The sequence below is a fragment of the Ornithodoros turicata genome, unplaced genomic scaffold, assembly GCF_037126465.1.
Source record: "Ornithodoros turicata isolate Travis unplaced genomic scaffold, ASM3712646v1 Chromosome20, whole genome shotgun sequence".
Lineage (NCBI taxonomy): Eukaryota > Metazoa > Arthropoda > Arachnida > Ixodida > Argasidae > Ornithodoros > Ornithodoros turicata.
Genome location: NW_026999334.1, coordinates 162,634 through 185,815, shown reverse-complemented (window position 1 = coordinate 185,815; position 23,182 = coordinate 162,634). Strand labels below are relative to the sequence as shown.

The window sequence follows — 23,182 nt, the reverse complement described above, 5'->3', positions numbered from 1 at the left end:
CACATCTCCACTTCTTTGTAATCGCTATCAAGTTGACACCATGTATTTTGATTTCACGAAAGCGTTCGATCGAGTTAACCATAAGCTGTTAACCACTTTCAAAGGTTTGTCAGCTTGGATTGTGTAATAGATATTGTCAATGACTGAAAAATTACCTGTTCGGAAGGAGGAACGTGGTACGAGTTGCCGGAACCTTTTCCGTTCCGTTTGAGTCTGTGTCTGGAGTACAGCAAGGGAGTAACCTAGGTCCTCTTTTATCTTTGGTCTTTGAAAGTGATCTTGCCGGTGTCGTGAAATATTGCCAATTGTTAATGTTTGCTGATGACATTAAGACTTTTCGTTCCATATCTGGCTACGGCGATCACCTGTGCATTCAGGAAGACATAAATGAAATCAGCGACGGGAGTTACTTAAACGGCATTTCTTTTAAAGTTCTATCTTATTCAAGAAAACAATCAACATTACTGTTTCATTATGACATAAAGGGCGTTCGAATAAAGAGAAAGAGTGGAAACCATTCATGACCTTGGGGTCATTTTCGATCGGGCGCTGAATTTCAACAACCATGTGTCATACCTGTATTGCTCCTCAATGAGGATGATGGGCTTCATTTCTCGTATATCTAAGAAGTTTAGTGACTTTCGTACTGCTGTCTGCTTGTTTTATTGTCTAGTACGAAGCAAGTTAGAGTTCGCATCCGTCGTTTGGAACTGTCTCTCTAACACACTCTCAGATCGCCTCGAAAATGTGCAAAAGAAGTTTGTGCGAATCATCTACGATCGGTACTCACAAAGAAAATGTTTTTTCTTAAATACAATCACCCCCTTACGAAGCTTAAGATGACATCAGCGAAACAACATCGTTATATTCGAGATATTGACTTTCTTGTTCCATGTCGTGCATGGTAACATACATGCTCCTTTATTCTTAGCCAGTGTCGATTTTCATGCGCCATCTTTACATTGTACAGTCCATCGTACTTTTTATCCACTTTTTTGTCACTCGTCTTCTCCTTTGGCGCGCATGCAGTGTTGATTTAATGACATTGGAAATACTAGTGTGGCCATTTTTGCTGATATTTTTTCATTCTTATCCTCTTTGAAATATTTTGATCTTCTTGTAAGTTCACGTTCTTTTTCGTGAACCTCTATGTAGGCTCACGCTGTTGGCGGGCACATAAAACCAATAAATAAATAAACTTGCAGGATGTAAAACAACATGACTGAGGGACCCACGTATCCCCAAGTTCGCCACACACTGGAGCGCGGGTCTTGAGTCTGTAAAGACGACGCAGGACTGAGCTGGGCTGGCTGATATTTTTTGCATAGCAAAGAGAATGGCGTAGAGCTCGGCACACGTAGATGATGTTCTGTGAGAAACATGGTGACCACATGAGACTGAGATGACGAGTATATGACCCGGCACCGAAAACCGACGTTGATGCCGTGCACCTGTCATTCATCAAGCCCAGGGTAAGCTGTCTGGCGACACATGGGACTGTATCCCTTTTCCTTCCATGAAGGCCAGGAACAGTTAGGCGGCTGACATGGGCTTGACAGAGACCATGGAGGGGCACTGGGAGCCACTGTCTTCACCACGAAACGCAGAACGCTATGCTTCAGATGAGCAATCACCGGGCGGACCTTACAGTACTTGCGTCTCGAGTGTAAGGGGTCAGGAGCAAACCCGAGTGCTGCTATTTGCGGGAGATATAACCGTATACCTGATATGAGAATTGTCCGAACTTTATCCCGAGAAGGTCAAATGCTAGTCTGAAATCGCCTTACATATATTTATGGCAAAGACACAGCAATGCACCAAATGACAGCCGCTATTTGCAATTCCATATCTGTGTTTGCTTTTATCGCTACTCTACTTGAGAGCCAATCAATAAACATCGGGGGATAACGAGTTCCGTTTTCCTCAGCGTCCGTGCATGGCATCGAGTAGGAAGAATCCGTCGTTTTCATACGATGCTGTTTAGAATGTTTCCGGCTTTACTTTCTATCTTACACCGCGTATAACAGACTGAATGAGATAGCATCCTATCGTCGGTAGTTTTCTGCGCTGAGCAAGCGGCCGCTAATACTTAGCAGGTAAGTGCAAATCCATCCCTATGCCGTACTTCCTGCCAGTATCCTCGTTTTCTGTTGCGTAACATCACCTGCATTACTACAGCGGTTGCGGAAGCAACGTCTGTGGTCAGCAGTCACCTGTACTAGGCCGTGGTGAACAACCGTAAGTGTGCATCTGAGTTCTTCGCTACGCTTACCTCCAAAATTTGTTGTTGATTGTCGTGATAATAGCGAATGCCTGCGACCTTCCAGCATTGGACGATGTTCACCTGTTCTATCAAATGTCCTAGCTCTCAGCAAAGTCCAAAGTTCTTTGAATCCTGGGCTTGGCGCCTATGGGGACTGTGCTGACGGCTTTTTCGTCGACCACAATGAATGAGTCTCGTCTGCATAGGGCTGGAGTGCTGTCGGTATAGCAACACCTCATGGCTACTCCTAAGTAGCTGGCCGCCTTCCCTTCCCATGAAGTAAGACCTTGATATGATGGGGTTACGTCTCACAGCTCCGGAACTGCAGTTCAGCTCGTGGCTGCTGAACACCTGAAGTGGTTCACCAGGCGCCAGTTAGTGTTTTACACGAGCAGTCCCGTTGTGAGCTGACGCCGGTGGGGTTTACGGTGATGTCGTGTTGCACTCCACTAGCCAGTCCGAGGGGTTGACTGGCCCATCCTCCATGGAATTCCCATTCATCGGTGCAATCTACGAAACCTGGAGGTACAAAGAAAGTCACTGAATTCAACGCAGACAGTTCGTCAATCTGAGGATAGAGTATACGTCACTGCACGCAAGCATTTTGTACTAGTGGACGTAGGGGACGTACCTCTTAAAACAGTGAGTACGAATCCACCAGCATGACAAAGTTATTCCGTCTCGTTGCGGTGGTAAACTTTAATGTTTACCACCTGCCATAGATAATCATAGCAGTGCCTTCCGAGTTCAGAGCTTCTTTTAGCACTTTCCCGATATTTGTGTCGCAAAATTAGAGAGTTTGACTGACCGTGACGACAGCATAATTTTTTTTTAACAATGGTAAAAAGACGTTCGATCTGACACGTTTTATTCCGAGTACAAACACAGGAAAATGAAGCAAATACTTTTCAAGAAGCTGTACCTTTTGTTCACCCATGAAGTGTTCCGTATATAGCGGTACGAGACAAGATCATTTTTGCAGCTCTGTTTTTTATTTGTGTTGGGTTGCGCTGTCGTATGTTAAACTGGTTGAGACGCAATGCCCATGTTATGCCGCATAAATCTGAAACATAATAATTTGCGTCGATATATGGACCCGCATCCCGTGCGCCAGCAACATACAACAAAGGGAGTAATAGGGGCGTAGAACACTGGAACTGCGAATAGCGAAACTCATCCGACTGTGACATCGCTGCAAACGTCTCCATCAGTGAGGCAGCGAGAGGCAGGTGACATGATTATATCACTACCAATGGGAATGGCCATAGCTCTCTCTCTCCTCTGACGTCAGAGCTTGACGGGTCAGTGTGTTCGAGGGTCTCGCCATGTACGACGTGTAGAAAACTATTCTTTTTCCTCAACACTTTGGCAGTTGGTGCAACCTCGAGATGATTTCTCTTTTGTGAAGAAAGCATCTTGAGAGGGCATTGGTCAGACCGAAAAAATAAAAGAGGATTTTAAAAAGCCGTCAGGGGTGATCGAGTACAAAATCTGGCACGTTTTGTGTGGAGACATTCACATACCTTGGCAATCTTTCACGCATGAGCATACCTACTCGTGTATACTCACTCGTGCTCATTGTGGCCGATCAGCTGAGCATGAGTGAGCAGAAATGGTGCTCAAGGTGGGTGAGCTTAGCATGAGTGAAAGAGAGTGACGATCACGTACCGAGTGCTGAGCATGAGCAACTCGCGTTCATTCATGAGCACCGAGCGAGCGAGCACGTGCGAGAATGTATGAGAAAATGAGCGTGAGTGACCATGAGTGAGCGCGACCCAGGGCTGGAACTTGTTCGTAAGGGGGCAGACGTCCGGCGGCTCAAAGCTATAATCCAACTCAGAAAAAAGACGTGCTGCCATCAGAGAATTGTGCCAAGCGGAGTGCACGCGCAAGAGTGAGTGAGGATGAAAAAGTGAGAGCGGTAACTGCCGACCCCTGGTGATACGAAACGGTTGTTCCTGCTGATAACGGTGATATAGCGGAAGTGGCGCGTCCTCCTGCTCCTTTATCCGCGGCCACTTTGGCTACCTCCATGTCTACCGTCTTTAACTGTGGTTGAGGGAAATGATGTTGCCGTACAGACCATGTAAAGCCCTCCCATGCATCTGCCGTATTGAACACCACAGCAACAGGCGGCATCTTAGCTCTGGCACAGAACACTGTACCAGATTAATGCCCCGAGTGCAAATCGGTAATCACGTCACTTCGCAGGACAGCTGAGATGATCACACCACCACCCACCAGAGGTGACCAGAAGTGATGTCTCTTCTTAATAAAGGACCACCTGTTTTGTGGCAAGCAACCGGCTTTCTGCAAAAGTGCCCAAGTCGCTTCGTGAAATACAAGTAAAAGTATACGAAGACAAAAGCAACAACCTTATTTTTAAGGACCCGCATGTCTCTATTGAGGATGTGGCCCAGCAACCGTATTCTGTTTTCACGGAACATGCATTGCAAAGGGATCATCCTGTTTGCTCAGCCTTTACCACATCGCTCCTGTTCGTGTCTTTGCCGTGGATGAGAGTGCCGTCTGTATAAGGGTACATTTATGCTGCAGCATCGCTGCTCGCTGCAGCTTCAAGCACATCGCTGCTCGCATAACCGCTAGGGTGCGTTTACCCTGCAGATTGCTCAAGATGCTGCTCGCTTTCGCTATATCAGTCGCCTAGCAGCGTTCACTGTGGAAGGATGGAAACGAGGAAAAGTATGAAGGAGGAAACCGATTTCATCACAACCAATCGCAGGTCGGATTCCAAGACGCCAGTCATCAATGATACCAGGAAGACAAACATGTTTACATTCCTAGGTGCAGCGAGCAGAGCGGCAAGCAGCGGCGAGGATAAGCGAGCAGCCAGGCTGCAGGGTAAATGCACCAACAGAAAGCTCTGTGTTTGACCTGTCATCGCCAGAAGTCAGGTAGTCCCCGGGCATGTTCAAACATGTTTGGCAGCATTGTTGTGGCGATGATCATGGCGTGCATCTTTGGCAAGCAGCGATGCTGCAGCATGAACGCGCCCACAGAGATACATGTGTTTGTTTCGTCATCGCCAAACAGCGATGTGCCATGTGCCAGCAGCGATGCTGCAGCATAAATGTACCCTAAGCCTTTGCTGGACAGCTTCGCATTGCAGGTTTTCCTAAAGTTCTCCTCCGCCGTCGGCGTAATTTGGCGCTCCCGAGTGATTCACTTGTTGAGCTTTGTGAAGTGCAGTCAGTACGACAGTCAGTACACACCATTCGGTGTGACAGTCTACCTACTCGATTGCACCGAGTTCTTCGATCCGCCCCTGTCGCATTCTACTTTACGGATAGGATTAGACTCGTCTCAACTTGACGTAGCACACGAATGAGAGATATTTTTCGATATCGTGCACTCAGGGGGAGGGGAATATGTTTATTAGGCGGAAGAACAGAAAGGGGGAAAGGTACTCAGGGATTGTTATGATTCTAATGATGAGCTGTATTGGTTGGATGAGCTGTATATGACGCCGAGGTTGACGCCGATCCATCGCCGAGGTTCGACGTATAGGTGCGATGATACGATACGTAGGTATGATCTCACTATGGAGTGGGGGAGGGGTACTCTCTGGAGAGGTGGACACAGATTGGGAATTCTAATCAGGCGCAACGACGCTCCTAATCGGCTTCCTTTACCCTACAAGGGCTCTTATTTCTGACTACACGTAACAAAGCGATCTTATATCTTCAGCTGCTGTTCACACAATAATGGTTGTCGTTAGGAAGCTAAAGCGAAGTATTGTTTTGCTGAAAATGACTATGCAATGCGTTATAGCAGCCTGCTGTAACTGCAAGGCTGCGAATTTATCCTGTCTCAAGGCAGCGTCTTGCTCCTATCGAAGCGACTCATGCCTGTGTATTGAGCCGTGAAGGGCATGTGGTGGCAAAGTGAATCAATAATATGTAACCCTATAGCGCTAATATAGAAACCTTTCTTACTATCGCATATAGTTACTTTTGCCTTGAGTGCATTCAACGTTTAGGGGTACATACTGTTATGATGGACCTTCGTTATGCACCTTCGTTAGAGAGTGTGCCACAAAGAAGGTGTCTATATCTGTTGAACACATAATCAGGAAAATGTTCAGCGCGAAGTCGCTTTATTCATTTCGCTTACTAAGTGCTATGCTTGGTGCATCATGCGCGGCAGAAGAATAGCACTCTTTCAAGCGTTTTTTCTGATCACACAAGAGCTTAGTTTGTACATCGAGGACCACTGCTACAATATTTGTGCCCTGGCTAGGATATAAACTACAGATTCTCGATGGACAATGCACTAAAGCACTTGGTAATTCCCTGCGCGATTGAGGACATTGCACTGCTGAATAGTGAACGCGTGCTTGATCATCCGTAAGATAGGCACATCCTTCGCTCAGAGGATCGGGGCACTGGAAGAAATAAGACGATGAGAAATGACTTTCCGGATTTGTTTAGTCTCTCGCTGAGCGGACCATACTAGAGCTAGATGGAAGACCTTCTTTGGGTCAGTGACTGGTTCAACGGGAGATACGTGTTGGGGAAAGTATACAGCCGGAGACCTAAGGCGGGTGTCAGCTAGCTGGAGGTTTTTTGTATTTCATGGAGGTCATACTGCTGTGTATCGACTGCTGTCGGAGATGAAACAAGGACATCTATTTTCTCAGGATTGTAAAGGTTGAAGAACCAAATCGTGAGCGCGAAGCTAATAAAGAGTATGTATAAAAAAAGAAAGAAAGGCAGAGAAACAGGTAACAACAAGATACGAGTCATTCCACCAAGTTTTTTCCACCAATGTCTTCACGTTTGTGTTCACATCCTGCGGATGTACCGTAACGGGGGTTCGAAGAATTGTCTGAATAGGGTCCCTGATGGGATGTTGCAGGGAGCATTATCAGAGGAGAGAGAGAAACATGGCAAGGTGTGTCGCGTCGTGAGTTCGACTTTCGGTGAACCAGCTAAATGCCTCAAATCAAAAACAGTAAGAAACACAGACGTTATCGTTGCAGTGAGTTAATACGCCAAGCAGTTCTTCAGTCCAGTGTTATCGGTATACGCAATCGCATTAAAATTAAACACCTCACCCTTTACTTTGAATTCCAGCTGCACTACTGCACATGTCCCAGCGTTTCACGAGGGCTTGGATGCCAGCAGCGTAAAAATCATTACCGGCGCGTAGCAGCCGTGATCAGACCACATTCTTGACCTGGTCGTCGCAGCTGAAGTGGCGGCCCCCAAGGAACGCCTTCAGTGGCCCGAAGAGATGGAAATCGCTGGGGGCGAGTTCTGGACTGTAAGGGGGATGTGGCGACAACTTCCAGCGAAGTTCCTGTAAAGTGCGTGTCGTCAGATGCGCGGTATGCGGGCGTGCATTGTCGTGTAGGTGGAGGACTCCTTGGGTGATGAGGCCCGGCCGCTTTTGCTTCAGCGAATTATGCACATCCCTGAGCACCTGGCAGTAATATGTACTATTGATCGCACTATATGCACTATTGATATCGAGACATGTTAAACGTCGGTCCTTGAGGATCAGGCGCTCCACAACTTCGATGCTCTCAGGAACTCTGACACTGGGGTGTGAGCCGCCACGGCAGGGATCGTCCTGCACTGATGTACGGCAATCTCGGGACCGTTTGCACCACTCAAACGCTTTGCTGCGGCTAAGTGTATCGTGGCCATACTGTGCTTGAAGCCTTCTGTGAATTTCAGGTGACATTACGCCTTCATTCACGAGAAACTTCATGACAATTCGCTGTTCGATGTGCGCGCTCACCTCGTTGTCGGCCATCTTGTCCAGCACGTGTCATCTGTTTTGCCCAAACTTTGTACAACCACGTGGTTACAATGCCCTAGAAGAGTGTAGTGGAAAGAGCGGAATCAATTTCAGCCTGATAGCTGAGGAAGGACGAGCGGACGGCCGGTGCTGGATCTCCTGGCGCTGCTGCCGAATTCCCGAGGAGAAACTGTGAAGCGCTTTTGACCGCTGCAGTGTTTTTGCTGTGTTCGCGGGGTTTGCGTGATGCTTTGGTGACTCAGAAAGAAGACGATGTGTGACGCATCAAAATAGAGAACCTTCCTGTAAATTTTGCCGGTATTTCAGTGTGCTAGTCCTCGATGGAAAAGAAGAAGAGGGTAGAGAGGCATTGCTTCGTGCCCTGCTGCAATGCTGGCCTGATATTGCCGGAAAATTCCTGTCTAAATCAAAGTGTGACATGCATAGAAAGTTGTTGCTTAGTGACAAGAATGATGCACAGAACCTGCAGGTAGCTCAGCTGACTCAGCTGAAAGATAAGGGGGGCAGGGATTTCCCTATGTACACCCTTCCTGCATTTTAGCGACACCCCCCCTGAAATTTCTCAGGTGACCCCACCCAGCTCGGCCACCAACACGTTCTGGTATAGTGAGTCCGGCGCATCGAATTACATCCTGTACTGTCAAACTTATGCTGTAGGACCACCGTCATACAGATGATCGTACCATGCATTTGTCCAGAATCATTTGAAAGTGACTGTTCAATGCATATATTGCGCACATATACGAGCAAAAATGTGTGCGGGCACGCAAACTCAATGTGGATCATGAAGAACCATTTGCGCCCAACTCAATCAAGCGAGGTATTCTGCTTTTTTCTTCTAAGGTTTTCCGTAAGCGGAACCTTCACCAGGCATACCCCCACAGCAGTGAGTTTCTGGGGAAATCACTGAAGGGGGGCCTGTTATACTTAGCTTTATGGTGCTGGCTGTATGCTTAGGTTTGTGGAAAATTTGGAAAACGTGTTTACCAGCTGCTTCAGTACGCAGAAACTTCACTATGAAAGCATTATGGACGTCAGGGGCGGATCTAGGATTTTCCCGAGGGGTGGGGTCCGCTATGGACAAGTGGCAGGTGCATGCTGGGATTGGTCTATTGATCCCCATGTTCAAGTACAGAATTGAGGGGGTCCAGACCCTTGCCCCCCCCCCCCCCTAGATCCGCGCCTGATGGACGTCGTTGCACTTCTTCGTAGAACTCGATAGGATGCCATTGGTTGCACTGTCGAACATTGCAAGCGAATGAGTGCTGAAGTAATGGCATTTTATGTTACCACTAGGCTTCATTTTTTTTTTGTTTAGTCGCTGAATCGAGCCAAAGCACAGAAACGTGACTGTGCAAAATATCTGAAGCTCAGTCGCTGCACATAACTTGTCTTTTTTACCTGCCAGTAATCAATTTTGTTCTTTACATTATGTTGCATTTAATTGCAGTTTTATTGTGCTTTTTATATTCATGCTCTGTGGACGTTAGAATCTTGTGTCTTATTCTTCTTGTCAGCCATCATTACAGCGTCGTAGCCTGCGATCATTCCATACCTGAAAGCCGCTGAAAGCATATGCTTGTCTCCCTCATTGCGCGTGCTTCCTGTTTTATGTGGCATATGCCAGTAGGGTATGCCGTGTAGTAGAAGTTTTTGAAAAAAAGTAACAAGGAATAATTCACAGTGAGACACTCACACAAATAACAATCCTAGGGAGTGAGATAACCCGGTACGCTGGCGTCAGTTTCTGCTCGGAGTAACTACGCCAGCGCCCCCCAGCGGCATCCGCCTCAAGAGCCTCACAGAGGGAGCGTCGCATTTTCCACTACAGTCTTCTAGGGCACTGTAACGTGGTGAACGCGAAGGCCTGTTGCGTGTGAAAATGACGAAAAAGAAGTAGCGCGAGCCATTTGTACACTCAGGAGACAAAGTCCCGGTTTGTCTTGAACACCCCTCGTAGTATCTGTTTTCGCTTTGGAAAGGTATGCCACTGCCTTTCTAAGTTCACGGTTCTAAGACCTTTTTTTTTTTGCTTTCTAAAACTTCACGCTCAATGTCCGTAACAGAAATACTAGATAGAAAATAAGAGGACCAACTGAGAAAGAAAGATGCAGTGGCCGAAGCTGAAACAAAATGGCAGAAAAAACGCCTAGTAGGAGTCTGTCCGCTTGCGCAGCAGCTCAATAAACAGTATCAATAATAATGGGAAAATACCGGGCCCTGAGCACGTACGCAAGTAAGTCCGTGCAACGTCCCGGCTACCGTGTAACTTCCTGTGAGGATAAACGACGGATATTTGTGGGAAGTCCAAACCATGGCCACTCGGAGAGGTGGTGGACGTCTGTCGGAAAAATGTCTGTCTCCCAAGGAGATCCGAATTACCGGGAAAGGATATCCCCAGGAGCACCACGGGAAGATTTGTTCCGTTTGCGTGTATGAAGACTGGCGACCTCACGTACAAGAAGAGGCCAGATTTTGTTACGATGCCAGATAGCCACATCGCAACTAGCGGCGCAGCTCACACGAATACAAGGACGTAATTGCACCGGCACTACCGATGCGACGCTCTTGAACGTCTCTGCATTATTGCCGGCCTTGTTACCGTCATGGTTCGGTATTGTAATGAGGATACGAGTTTCTCTCATGGGCCAGAACGGTGCATTGAAGCGACATACAGACTTGGTCTTGGCCCGTCGCCGTTTCCGGTCGAGGAGCTCCTCTTCTGTGGGTGGTGGCCGCTTGGGAGGCCCCATCTCATCTAATACAACGAGTGTCTCAAGATCGGGTCTAATAAACGGTTTACGACGCAATCATTAACGTCAGCGCCGCTACAGCGCACCACTTAGAAATCGGTTCTGCATACCTCCTAGTTTTGTTATGAGGCCAGAACACATACCACTTTTTCGGTTTTAGTAGCTAAAAAAAAAAAGCTTGCACTGGGATTTCCCGACAAACATGAAATATGTTAGCCAAACTAGGCTTACGCAAGAGGGACCGCACAAAACAATCACAAGGACATCATTCAAGAATATGTACGTCCGGAAAATCATATTCATTCGCACATATATCATCCCATATCAATCAAGTGTCCTTATGTTATCAGAGCGTGGATTCAAGTGATGCCGGTGCTCGTTTTGCTCGCGTTACGAAGAGTACATTATGAATCGGAATCGCGTCACAATGGACTTATCTTCTTGCATTAGACAGGTAAAATTGGTATACTTTTTACTTTTTGCTGCGTTATGCTACGCTGCCGACAGTGAACATTTCCCAATAACTATTCCCATCGAAAAGTACAGAATGCATGCAACGAATCTTACGCTGAGATAATCTACATCAACAGAAGAAAGACTCACAGACGCTGACGCTTTGTGTAGTACCCTGTGTCGCGATAAAAATGCTTCAGAAATCTCTCTCGTCAGCTGTTCATTGTGCGCACCTAAAAGATCTGTTCGTTCCAATAAGGGGGCTCAGACACAATCGTGGCAGATACCCAGATGCCGTCCTGTTAGACCTGTTTCACACGAATATTTTTCTCGTCCGTGTTTTTTCTCGTCCAGCGGCAAAACGGACCCATTGGAGCCTACGGGGCTCGCTTGTCCTTAGCTTCTATTCTGGAGGAAACGGACGACGACCGGTCGTGTGAAACAGGCCTTAATTGACGCAGCATGGTCCTGGAGCCTCACATTGAGACACCTGCTAGTCTGCCCAATCCCTGTCCGCTCCATAGAGGAATGCGATGGACCACAGATTGCCAGTAGTCCACATATGCATCTCTGTGGCGAATGTTGCCCCCTCGTTTGTGTTTCTCACCTTGGCGGTTGACCACCTGTTGTTGACCCATTGGCACTGTTGCTGACCGTGGCACCTGTCATACAGAATGGAGCTTAATGGGCGCTGACATCATTACAAGCACACCACGTCTGCCCGCGACCGTTTTGGTGTTGTGAGATAACCTGTGTACATAGAGAGTGCAGACAGGTCTCCCTGGCAGACGCGTTCTCATACGTGTGGCTGTTCCTTTTACCTCCTCCATCAACTTCTCAGCCACCGCAACCACGATGGCCTCTGAACATCCGCTCATTTTCATCTTCATTATAGTCGCGCATGAAAGCTACTGGTAAGGAAGTCATCTCATGATCTAGCCAGAGTTGTGTCTAACACTGTCTTAGCAATTCCCCTCTTTACGATCTTAAAGTCGGCAGAGATGTATGGGAGTACTTCTTTTTTATATCTAAGGTGGTACTCCCAGCATCTCTGATGGACAGATCTATGCCTGCGCAGGTCAAGAAACTGTGTAGACTTTGTCGCGTTACTCTCAAACCACTAGTCTCCGTGCGCTCAATAGTCTCGTTCCCAACGGCGACACAACACGAGGGGGGGGGGGGACTGCAGACATCTCTCTTCCCATTGGGATGAATACTGGTGACCGCCGTCTTTAATGAGTGTGACTGACGATAACGTAACATTCCACAGTCATCCATCCGGCAAACATCCGAGTAGCGTATCAACATTCGAAAGATCAAGGAAAAAGAAGATTGCTTGCTTCCGCGTGCGATATGCGCAGTTGTTCACGTGAGGAGTGCTGGCCGATGCGATATTGTGAGAATGAATGAGATCCAGACGCATCGCTATTCGCGAGATTCGATCGCTTTTTCTGGTGAGCATCCCTGGCGATCTGACCTATCCAATAAAGCTCTCACAATTTGGTGGAGGTGCGGGGCATCGATCCCCGTACCTTCGGGGGGTACACCGGTACTAAACGTTACGTGCTTCAAGCCGTTGCACGTATCTATGATCCCTCCGGCTACGTGACGCCTACGTTGTCACGGCCAAGATTCTGCTATAACGTATTTGGCTGGCAAAACTGAACTGGGACGACCGGCTACCAGGAGATCTCATGAACACGTGGTCTACGTGGTACAGGCAGGTACCCCTACTGGCTCGCGTTTCGCTACCGCGGAGGTTAACAACTCTCAACATTTCTGAAGTCTCCTGTACGTTGCACATTTTCAGCGACGCCAGTCTGCGAGCATATGGGGCAGCAGCTTATCTTGTGATTAATGACGGTAGTGGATATACCGAAGCGTGCCTCGTTTTGGCGAAGACCAGAGTTGCTCCGCTCAAGACAGTCTCACTGCCAAGGTTGGAACTGATGGGCGCAGTAATCGCTTCTCGGCTTTTGAAGTTCGTTCAGAGTGCGTTAGCAATAACTCATGCCGCGACTATTCTGTGGACGGACTCGGAGATAACACTGCACTAGATTTACGGAGCACCAAGCGGCTGGAAACCGTTCGTGCAGAACCGAGTGGCTGAAAAACAAGGCGTTACGGATCCTCACCAGTGGCGACATTGTCCGGGCCATGACAATCCTGCAGACCTGCTCACAAGGGGTAGTTCATGTCTTCACCTGATAGAGAGCAAACTCTGGTGGAAAGGTCCGTCATGGCTCATCGATCAGCAGTCTTGGCCTCCACCCTGGCGGATTCCGCAAGAAACGTCTGAGGAGGTGCGGAACGAGGCCAAGGGCAGCGACTTCTACTCCGCGCCCGCATCGGTAAAGGTTCCCATAATGAATGCGGACAGGTACAGTTTGCTTCACAAGCTGCTGCGGGTTACCGCCTCGGCCTTGAGGTTCCTGCACAACAGTACGCACCCCTCCCAGAAGAAGACTGGTGTCCTTACAGCCGAGGAGATCTCAGCGGCGGAAGAGTACTGGATTTTGACGGCTCAGCGTGAGTCTTTTGGGCCTCATCCGACCACTCACAAGTCCCTTCAGAATGTATCGCTGTTTCATGACTGGAAAGGCGTACTCCGCATGCCAGGTAGACTGCAGTACAGCGATCTCCATGAATCAGCGAAGCATCCCATTGTCATACCTTCGGATCACCCGATTACGGCAATGCTGATTATCCGGGCACACACAAGACTGCTTCATGTCGGAGTTCAAGAAACCTTGGCAGAACTGCGCGAAGAGCATTGGATTATTCGGGGACGTCAAGTGGTGAAGAAGACGCTGCACGGATGCCGTATCTGTCGCCGAGCAAAGGCTCAGGCCTGCTCAGGAGCCACTGCTCCTCTGCCACGAGACCGTTTATCGCAGGCGCCACCCTTTACAGTCACCGGTACGCAGGTCCACTGTACTACAAATGCTCGGAGCGGTCCGCTAGGAAGTGCTACATCCTAATCTTCACTTGTGCGGTGACTAGAGCAGTCCACCTGGAATTGACTAAATCTATGTCGGCCGAAGATTTCCTGATGGCATTCAGAAGATTCCTGTCGCGAAGAGGTATCCCTGAGACGATGTATTCGGATAATTTTAGAACGTTCAAGCGAGTGCGGCGCGATCTCACCTTCGATAGGCTCTCACAGCATCCTCAAGTAAGCGGGTTCCTCACGGGGCGCCGCCTCTCATGGAAATTCATCGTAGAACGGGCAGCCTGGTGGGGTGGATTCTGGAAGCGTCTGATTCGAACCGTAAAGACGTGCCTGCGCAAGATTCTAGGCAGAAACACCCTTGGATACAAAGATCTCGCTACGATGCTCGCCGAAATCGAAGCTGTGATGAATTCTCGGCCACTAACATACGTCTCGGAAGACCCAAACGATTTTGCGGCCATCACCCCCTCCCACTTTCTAGTAGGCCACAGGCCCACCGCTCTCCCATCACGCGAGCCAAGGGCCCGTGGACCTACGACGACGATGGATTTACCAGGAGAGGTTGACAGACCGGCTTTGGGAAAAGTGGACGAAAGAGTATATCCTTTCCTTGCTATCGGCCAACACCTGCAAGCCTGTCCAATCACGCAGTGTCAAGGCCGGTGACCTGGTGCTGATATCCGATGAGCCGAGATCACGAATATCTTGGCCTCTAGGGCGCGTCAGCAAGGTCAGGGTCAGCCCAGACGGAAGGATACGATCGTGCGAAGTAACCCTGCCAGGAGGACGGACACTCAACAGGCCTGTCCAGCTTCTCCACAGACTGGAAGCAGACAGCTGACCACCTTTTCGGGCGGCGGAGTGTAAAGGAAGATGAGTCACCGCTGGCTTCGTGACCTCGCGCCTTGCATCCGCCACCGACTTTACCTTTTCGTTTTGGCAATGAACCCGAACGGTTCCTTCGGTACGGACGTCTTGGCTTCACTTCTTGCCATATTTGCAAGATGTGAGAATGAATTAGATGCAGACGCATCGCTATTGTCGACTGGTGCCCTGTAGCCCGCGGCGCGAGATTCGATTGCTTTTTCTGGTCAGCATCCCTGGCGATCTGACCTATCCCATAAAGCTCTCACAGTTTGGTGGAGGTGCGCCTGATCTTCGCCTTTACTCCTAATATTCTACCCTGGAGCTTCGCTCCCGCAGGATACTGCCTACAATGTCGCCACCGCCTTCCGCAGTCAGTGACCACCCGACGCCTTCGGGCGACTCTACTGGGCTTTCATCACCGCTCCTCAGGCCCCGGGACCCACCGTCCTTCTCGGGAACTGACTCTCTCGATATCGACGAATGGCTCAATACCTGCGATCAGGTCAGTCGGCGCAACAAGTGGGATGATGCCACAAAACTTAACAACGTCGTGTTTTACTTAACCGACTTAGCGAAGACGTGGTTTCTGAACCATGAAGCGGATTTTATCAACTGGATGACTTTTTCCGCTGGCATTCGCGAACTCTTCGACCGCCCTGCCTATGGCAGAGCCGATGCCGAACACAAGCTTTCGCATCGAACACAGGGTCCCGACGAAACATATATTTCGTACATCGAGGATGTCATCTCTCTTTGCGCCAAAATCGACACTAACATGTCCGAAGCTGATAAGATAAAGCACGTCATCAAGGGAGTGCGCGAAGCCGCCTCCCAACTCCTTGTCTCTATGGCCCCAGCCTCGATCTCCGACATCGTTACACTGTGCCAGACGCTTCAGGATGCGCCCAACGCTCGTATAACCCTCCTACAAGCCTCACCATCGCCATCACTCAACAGCACCAACTTGTTCCCCCCCGGCACCCTGGACACTATCCGTACCATCGTAAGGGATGTTATACGCGAAGAGCTTGCGCGCCTTGGCTTCCCTCCATCTACACAGGAGTCGTACCAGGCAGAGCCGGCACCAGTCAACCTTCACACGGTCGTGCGTGAGGCGCTCGCTCACACACTGCGCAGCGCCACAAGCCCTCAGGCTCGGCCGACTTATGCGGACGTCGTGCGTCTGGCGCCACCGTTGTCAAGTGGCCAGGCTGAACCCGTGGCCTCTCTCACTCAGATGAACGCACGCATACCGACGTCACCACCCGCCATTCCTCAGCCTCGCTTACCCGAATTTCGTACATGCTTCTATTGTGGCATTCGCGGGCACATCACGCGCTATTGTCGTAAGCGACGTCGTGATCAACAAGCCTTCTACGTGTCACAGAGCGCCTTTCCTGCTGACTACGCCTGGCGCAGTCCTGACAACAGTCTGTTTCCATCCTCACAGCGCGTGTGGGATGATTCTCGACGCTTCCATGATCGTCCTCCTTACGGACGTGACTCATCACCTTCACAGCGTCGCCGTTCAGCATCTCCATATCGCGGACGATCACCGCCGAGGCCTTCTGCTCGTGGTCGGTCGCCCACCCCTTTGGAAAACCAGTAGCCGCAGTCCGATGAGGGCGGGCTGCGCTTGCGGCACCATCGCAGCCACCTCCGTCTCTTCAGCACAACCTCGTCGACGTGTCCATTGAAGGTTGTGCTGTTGCCGCTTTGATTGACACGGGTGCCGCAACATCGGTCATCACTTCGGAATTATGTGCTCGATTACGAAAAGTCACGACGCCCTACGATGGTCCCAGCTTGCGAAACGCCTCCGGAAGTCATATTTCGCCCCTCGCCCGTTGCACAGCCCGCGTCACCATCTCAGACGTAACTTATCCGGTGGAGCTTCTCGTTTTGTCGTCGTGCTGCCATGATCTTATACTAGGTGAAATATGAAAGTCACTGAAAAGGTTAGCCAGCTGTAGGGATCGAACCCACATCTTCTGGATTACCGGTCCAGGGCTCTACCAATTGAGCTAAGCTAACACGCCTCTCCAGCGACTTTCGGGGTGCGTCATCTGAAGGGACGACAAACCAGCCACTCACTCTCATTCACCCTTACATTTTTGCTCACTCATACACACATTCATACGACGGAAATCGACGCAGCCTCAGAACATCAGTTTCTCTCTTGATCTTATACTAGGTTGGGACTTTCTTCGTGACAACCTCGTCATTATTGACTGCGCCAGTGAATCGCTCTTTCTGAGCGACATGCCGCGCTACGACGCTCTTCATGTCGATAACCCAAGCAGACAGTGGCCAATGGCCAATCATTGGCGATTGATTGGCAGGTCTTTGGCCACTCGGCTCATTGGCCAACGGTGCTAAATTTGGGATCGGCCAAAGTGTGGCTTAGCAAAGTTTGTAACATGCTTGGACGACATATCTGGTACAAGCATTCTGGCCAAACCTATACCAGACACCTATTTTAGCACCATGCGGTTTTAAAGGTGATGGCAAGCTGGAGAGTTATGCGTTATAGCAAAACGTATGAGATGCGTTGCTGCAGTGCTGCTCGATTTTTTCATTGATAAATTATACACCTTTGCAGCGAGATGTCTACTTTAGCGCTGCGTATTTGTGAAAACGAGATATGAAACACCAACAAATTTGAAATTCACACGCGGCATCGTCGCAAGGCCGCTTTCAGGTAGTGTGCTGCTCCCGCAAACGATGCCGGTCTCAGCGACATCGCGGCCATGCGTCCCCTGGCTATTATTGGCTCTGTTGGCTGATATCCGTATCCAGATCCAGCAATTCAAGAAAAAGCGGTGCAAACGGTGAGGTACAGACGCGAGGTACAAACAAGGCTTCCGTCCTTCTACATCAGAGCTATTGACAACAAAGTTGACGACTATTGCACACTGTGTGTCAGGTAAGCATCACTAGTTTGTTACCCGGCCAAGTTGGTTCCGAATTTTTCAAAGTTGCAACAATACGGCAGGCGTTTGCCCCCATGGCGTCATGCTCCCGCAAATTTCGAATACTTCCAAAGTTGTCTTGTTGGTGCACGTATTTCAACATTCTTGTCCCGAGCTTTTTCGTTGTGGATCTTGAAATGCATTTTGTCATCCCACAGTAGTTCGTCAGTAGCCGTGGAAGCCGCGTCAGTAAGAAACCATCAAACACACGCTCAGTTTATATATCGGCGTTGAAAATTAGAAATCGCAGTGAAGTCTGTCTGTTTTGGGTTGTTGTGCTATGGCTTACACAGTCATATTGCGTAATAATGCCTCGCGAGAACAAATAGAGTGTCAGACTTTCGAAACTTTGAAGGATGGACTATTTACTGGTGCGACGTTTCAAATTTCTAGGTGCTTCCGTGGGTGCGTTTGTGGCGTCTCCACGTTCTGCTCCAGTTCTCGAAAAGGACCCACAAGTCTTTGGTGGCTAAAGGAACTTTGCCTTCCTTTAGAGGTATGATAAATTTTATTACTTGCAGTACACAACACTGTAAGCGCGCTATATACTCTTATGGTTATGGAACACAATGAAATTTAAGTTAAATATATTGAAGCTTTTCGTAAATTATTGTCTAAGTAAACCGTATTTATGTGTACCAAATAAGCACAAGGCATGCGTGATAGTCTGTGAAAAGCCAGATACTACGATAGTTTCTTTCCTGTGTGTTTGTGTACCTCGTTAAAATTTGTTTTTAAGCGTAGGGTTTAGTACAGTGCACCACTTTTCAGTATCAAACTTGGTGTGTCCATTCACAGTAGGTGACATCTTCCTGGCATGGGGGACACATCTGCTCATGGTTAAACCCTAGTTTCAGCTAGATGTACTTTTAATACATGCTTTCCTCATTTGGTGTTCCTAAAAACTTCCCATCTGCAATGCTTGCAGCTTCCACTTGGACTACATCCCATTTAGACATAGCGAAAAACAGAGAACCAAATACGTTGAAAGTATGGTGTGATCCTTGTGTGATGTCTTATGATGCTTCCTTTACAGGTTGTGTACGCATCAACTTTGAGGGCATGACGGATGCTGCGGTTAAGACGATGGTGAAGAAATGGCTCTATTTTGCTGCAGACAGAAACGGTGGACGGTCACGACGGCGAACCCGAAAGGAGACTGCGGAATAGAATTCTATTTCTTAGAACCTACTCCTATTTGTTCTTACTTCTATTCGTACAATACTTCCAATATTCTTTGAAACTGTACGTTTGGAATGCGTTTTTTTTAACTGCACGAGAAGTACGCAATAAATATGATGATCGTTCCATACTTCACAGTGTTTTCTATTGCATACACATACAGACACAGGTACTATGTATAATATATAATTACATAGATATATAATAGATATATAGATTAATATCCACATTTGGGCAAAAGTTGGCCAGCCAAATGAAATCCAATCTTTGGCCATTTTGGCCAAAGGAACCAACGCCAAACCGGAAATGTGCTGTACAGCCAAACTTGTTTCATGTTTGGCCACTTTGGCTGGCCAAGTTTGGGCCAACATTGGGCTATATTTGGCATGTCGCTTGGGAACGCTCTCTGGAACCTTTCTGTGACCGAGGATGTCGTCAGGGGCGCGAAGCTGTAGTAGAAATCTACTGTAGCTGAAAACTCACGTGACCTCCGGAGCTGGACCAATGACTGAGGACTAGCCACCCTATTTTTTTTTCTTTTTTGATTATGTCGCGAATGACGTAAATGACGTGTCATCCGTTTCTCTCTCACTGCTTTCCTCCTCTCTGCCCTGCTTCCCGTCTTTTTTTGTTCTTCCTTTTTTTTCTTCCATGCACTGTTTTTTTTTTTTTGTTCGCGTTTGTCGGAATGCAATGGGAGTTACAGGAATACGACGGAGTCTTGGTTGTTTTTGTCACATGAAGTATTTTATTGTGCGACATACGGTTATGCAAGCAAGACGTACACAGGATGACAAAAATATTGCTCCAGAATTTGCTTGAAGAAGCCTGATAATGTCGGACTGCCTCTGGCAAGGACTGCTACCGGGAACTGGAGCTTAGTGGCTGCAAGATGAAAAAAATTGGTATCAGATATACAGTTATGCATGTGAAAGTTGCAATGTAAATAGAAAGAATAAAGGTGCTATTGAACGCGAAAAATAAGAACGGTGGTAGGGTTGCGAGAAGCTCGCAGCCATGCGGTGTGATGAGCGACCTTAGTACAAAAATACCTTTTATTGCGCTACTTCACAATGATATATTCAGACCGATTAGCATGACAATCTTGACTTTGACGAAACGTACAGAACAGCTACTAAGTCAACGCGTCGGACGAAACTTGTCGAGCGAAATCACCAAGAATCAGACTTACAGTAGCGTCATACCTTTATACAGTACGACGTGTACGGGTATTTAATCATAACTTTTAGGTGATATTGTTTTACGAAAAGAAATATAGTCTACCATCGTATCTGCAAAGCTACGCTGCCTGTCTCGGTCACCGCGTACTCCGGTAACTGTTAAGCAACTTATTCACAATACACGAAGTGAATGCGGTGTTGTAAGGCAACAAGCAACGACAAATCACTTACCTCTCGGCAGTCGTTGACCAGGTATCGGGTACGAGGCGTTCGGACGCTCGAATAGTTTCTACACCAAGAAGCAGAGCACAAATGTTGAGCAGGCATCTTCCCTGGCAGCTGCGGCTGTTCGAGGACACTCACATGATACAGCTTGCGTTTTTAAACAGGAAAAATCAGAATTCATAGTCCAACACAACCGCTACACAACGCGAGCCGTCCGAAACGGATGGCGGTGACTCTGTGTGGACGCCGGTTCCAACCGGCACAGCCGCCGCGCTGTCGCCTGTTCGAGCGCTCGCGAACAAATTTGAAAACTGCCAATCATCGCTCAGAAAACGAATTCATCCTCATGGGAACCAATCAGTAATCACTAGCCACCGGATGTCTCCATGACGTTCAATTTATGACGTTTTCTGACGTCCGATGACGTGAAACGCATGAAGCGCCTCACTTTATTCCGCAAAGGAACTGCCGAGTTTCGGGCCCTTGATGTCGTCGTTCCCCCTCGCTGCACCGTGAACGTGGCCCTTTGCCCTCCTCCCTGCTTCCTCGGTCCTCCCTTGTGTGCTGTTCTTCTTTCCCCGAAGAAGAACACTGGTTCCCGAGCGGGAGAAAATGAACGGAAACACACGGTAAAATGAATAAACTCGGCAAACGGCAGTCCACACGTGCACAGAATCATCTGTTTGGTAGGTCTCAGATATGACCGCATTATCGCTACCCACGTGTTTATCGCGACAATGCAACTGGTATTGCGTTGCACAAATATCAAGGAACCGTCAGCGTTACAGGCGTGTAGTCTGCTCCACGTGCACTCGTACTGCACTTTCCATCCAGCAAGTGCAGCTCGCCCGTGGACCCGTGCAGGACTAGTGTTGCACCGTTACAAAACGGATATGAGAGTGCAGAGGGCACGAGCGGCACTGACAAAACGAATACAGAAGTGCTGCACCGCATGAACTAGTTGAACGAGTGCAGCCAAATCGAAGATACCTCTGATTTGCCCACAAAAAGCAGACGATCTGCTGACTGCAGCGCCACCGCGAGAGTGTGACGTCAGCCGTAGAAACTGGTTTATATACTCATCCCTCGTGTCGATCGTGTACATCGTGTGGGTGGACTAGAAAAAAAAGAAAGAAAAAATCAGGAAGGGGAGAAATTAGGATAATTAAGATTACAAGGTCTGGGACGCATATTCACATAAAACATACGAGTGCAGCGAGAGTTTTCCGTCTCGCGGGTCAAGAAAGCTCCTTACCACTTCTTCCAGACTGTCACGTCATGTCATTCGCCCAATAGTGAGGTGCGCGCCTTCTTTCTTTCGATTTCCGGTTGTATTTTGCGCCGCCTTCGCCGAGTCTCAAGCAGAGCAGTCGAATGGTCGGCTTGCTACCGCGCCGTAGCAGACGGCTTTCGGAAACCAATAAAATTGCACGGATGACCTGACGTCACAACACTTCAGAGGGAAGTGGTAGAGGTCGCAGCCGCTTGCGCGCACTCTTGTAATCTAATTTTGTCAGGAAATGCGCGGAAATATTTTCCACAATACTTCCATATTGTTCATATAACGCGGCAAAAAATATGTGCTATACAGAACGTTCTTTTTATCATTGACAGATGTCGTTTTCTTAGGTATGTTACGTGGCCAAGCGGACATCCTGTCTGAAAGCGTATGTAACTGCTTGAGATTAATTGCCTAAAATTTCTTAATGAACTTATTACTTGCATGTTTTCGGGGAAATTGCGAGAGAGAAAAATTGCAGTCAACTATTATTTAGATCATTTTTTTTAGTATCCTGAAACGACCATACCTTAAGATACACATAGCTAAATTTGCTATGCAAATGAGCCAAAACCAGAACCACGCGCTTCTCGAGCGCAAAAGGAGCACGGGTGTTCGCGTCCGATGATCGCGTGTTTTGTAGCGATAAAGCGATTGGAGGAGGCTCTGATCTGATTGCCAGATAGAGCGCCCTCCGGCAAAGACAAGCCGAAGGTCACGTTATCCCTGCGCTGAAGAAGTGCATTGTTCTGATTTCGGCTCAGTCGCAAATCAAAATTTGGCGATTTATATATAGTTTCAGGGTTTGAAAAAAAGATGGTGGATTCAAACAATGATTGTCTAAAACTCTGATGTGTCGCATTATTTCTATATTTTTTTCTCGAAGTCCATTTCCATCTACAGAGATGGCGGTGGCTACGGATAAAATGGTGCTAGTCTGCAGCTTGAAAACATCTGGGGACCGCTGATCTTTCGCTAAATCGGTTGATTAATGATTTTTCGTGCAGTAACGTGCATACGCTTTTCCGCGGGATGCCCGCCCTGCCGCATAACCGCATATTTTGTCCGCACGGGCCTGTGCAAGGCTCTACCAGGTGCCTTTCATGGCTGCTTTAGGGCATCAAATCTACGATCATTTTAATTGTAAATGTGAACTGGAGTTCTGATTAAACAACCAGTGCATAAGGTAATGTAACCGTGGCCACAATTTTCGACTCGTGCTCGGTTGCATAATTTTTTAGCGTACCATTGATTAAACTTGAGCGAC

At 48.2% G+C, this 23,182-nt stretch overlaps 2 protein-coding genes across 2 annotated transcripts; one reads left to right on the top strand and one right to left on the bottom strand.

The window, feature by feature from the left end:
• Positions 1 to 7,444: 7,444 nt before the first annotated feature.
• Positions 7,445 to 8,044, bottom strand: LOC135373045 (uncharacterized). Its single transcript, XM_064606355.1, has one exon. It carries the CDS (start codon positions 8,042 to 8,044, stop codon positions 7,445 to 7,447), a length of 600 nt encoding a protein of 199 aa, XP_064462425.1.
• A 5,578-nt stretch (positions 8,045 to 13,622) lies between these two features.
• Positions 13,623 to 14,237, top strand: LOC135373044 (uncharacterized). Its single transcript, XM_064606354.1, has one exon. The coding sequence runs from the start codon at positions 13,623 to 13,625 to the stop codon at positions 14,235 to 14,237; it is 615 nt and encodes a 204-aa protein (XP_064462424.1).
• The last annotated feature ends 8,945 nt before the right edge of the window (positions 14,238 to 23,182 follow it).

What these genes read in the sequence shown, in the direction of transcription:
- LOC135373045 (XM_064606355.1), bottom strand. Translation starts at nt 8,044, where the DNA reads ATGGCCGACAACGAGGTGAGCGCGCACATCGAACAGCGAATTGTCATG.
- LOC135373044 (XM_064606354.1), top strand. Translation starts at nt 13,623, where the DNA reads ATGAATGCGGACAGGTACAGTTTGCTTCACAAGCTGCTGCGGGTTACC.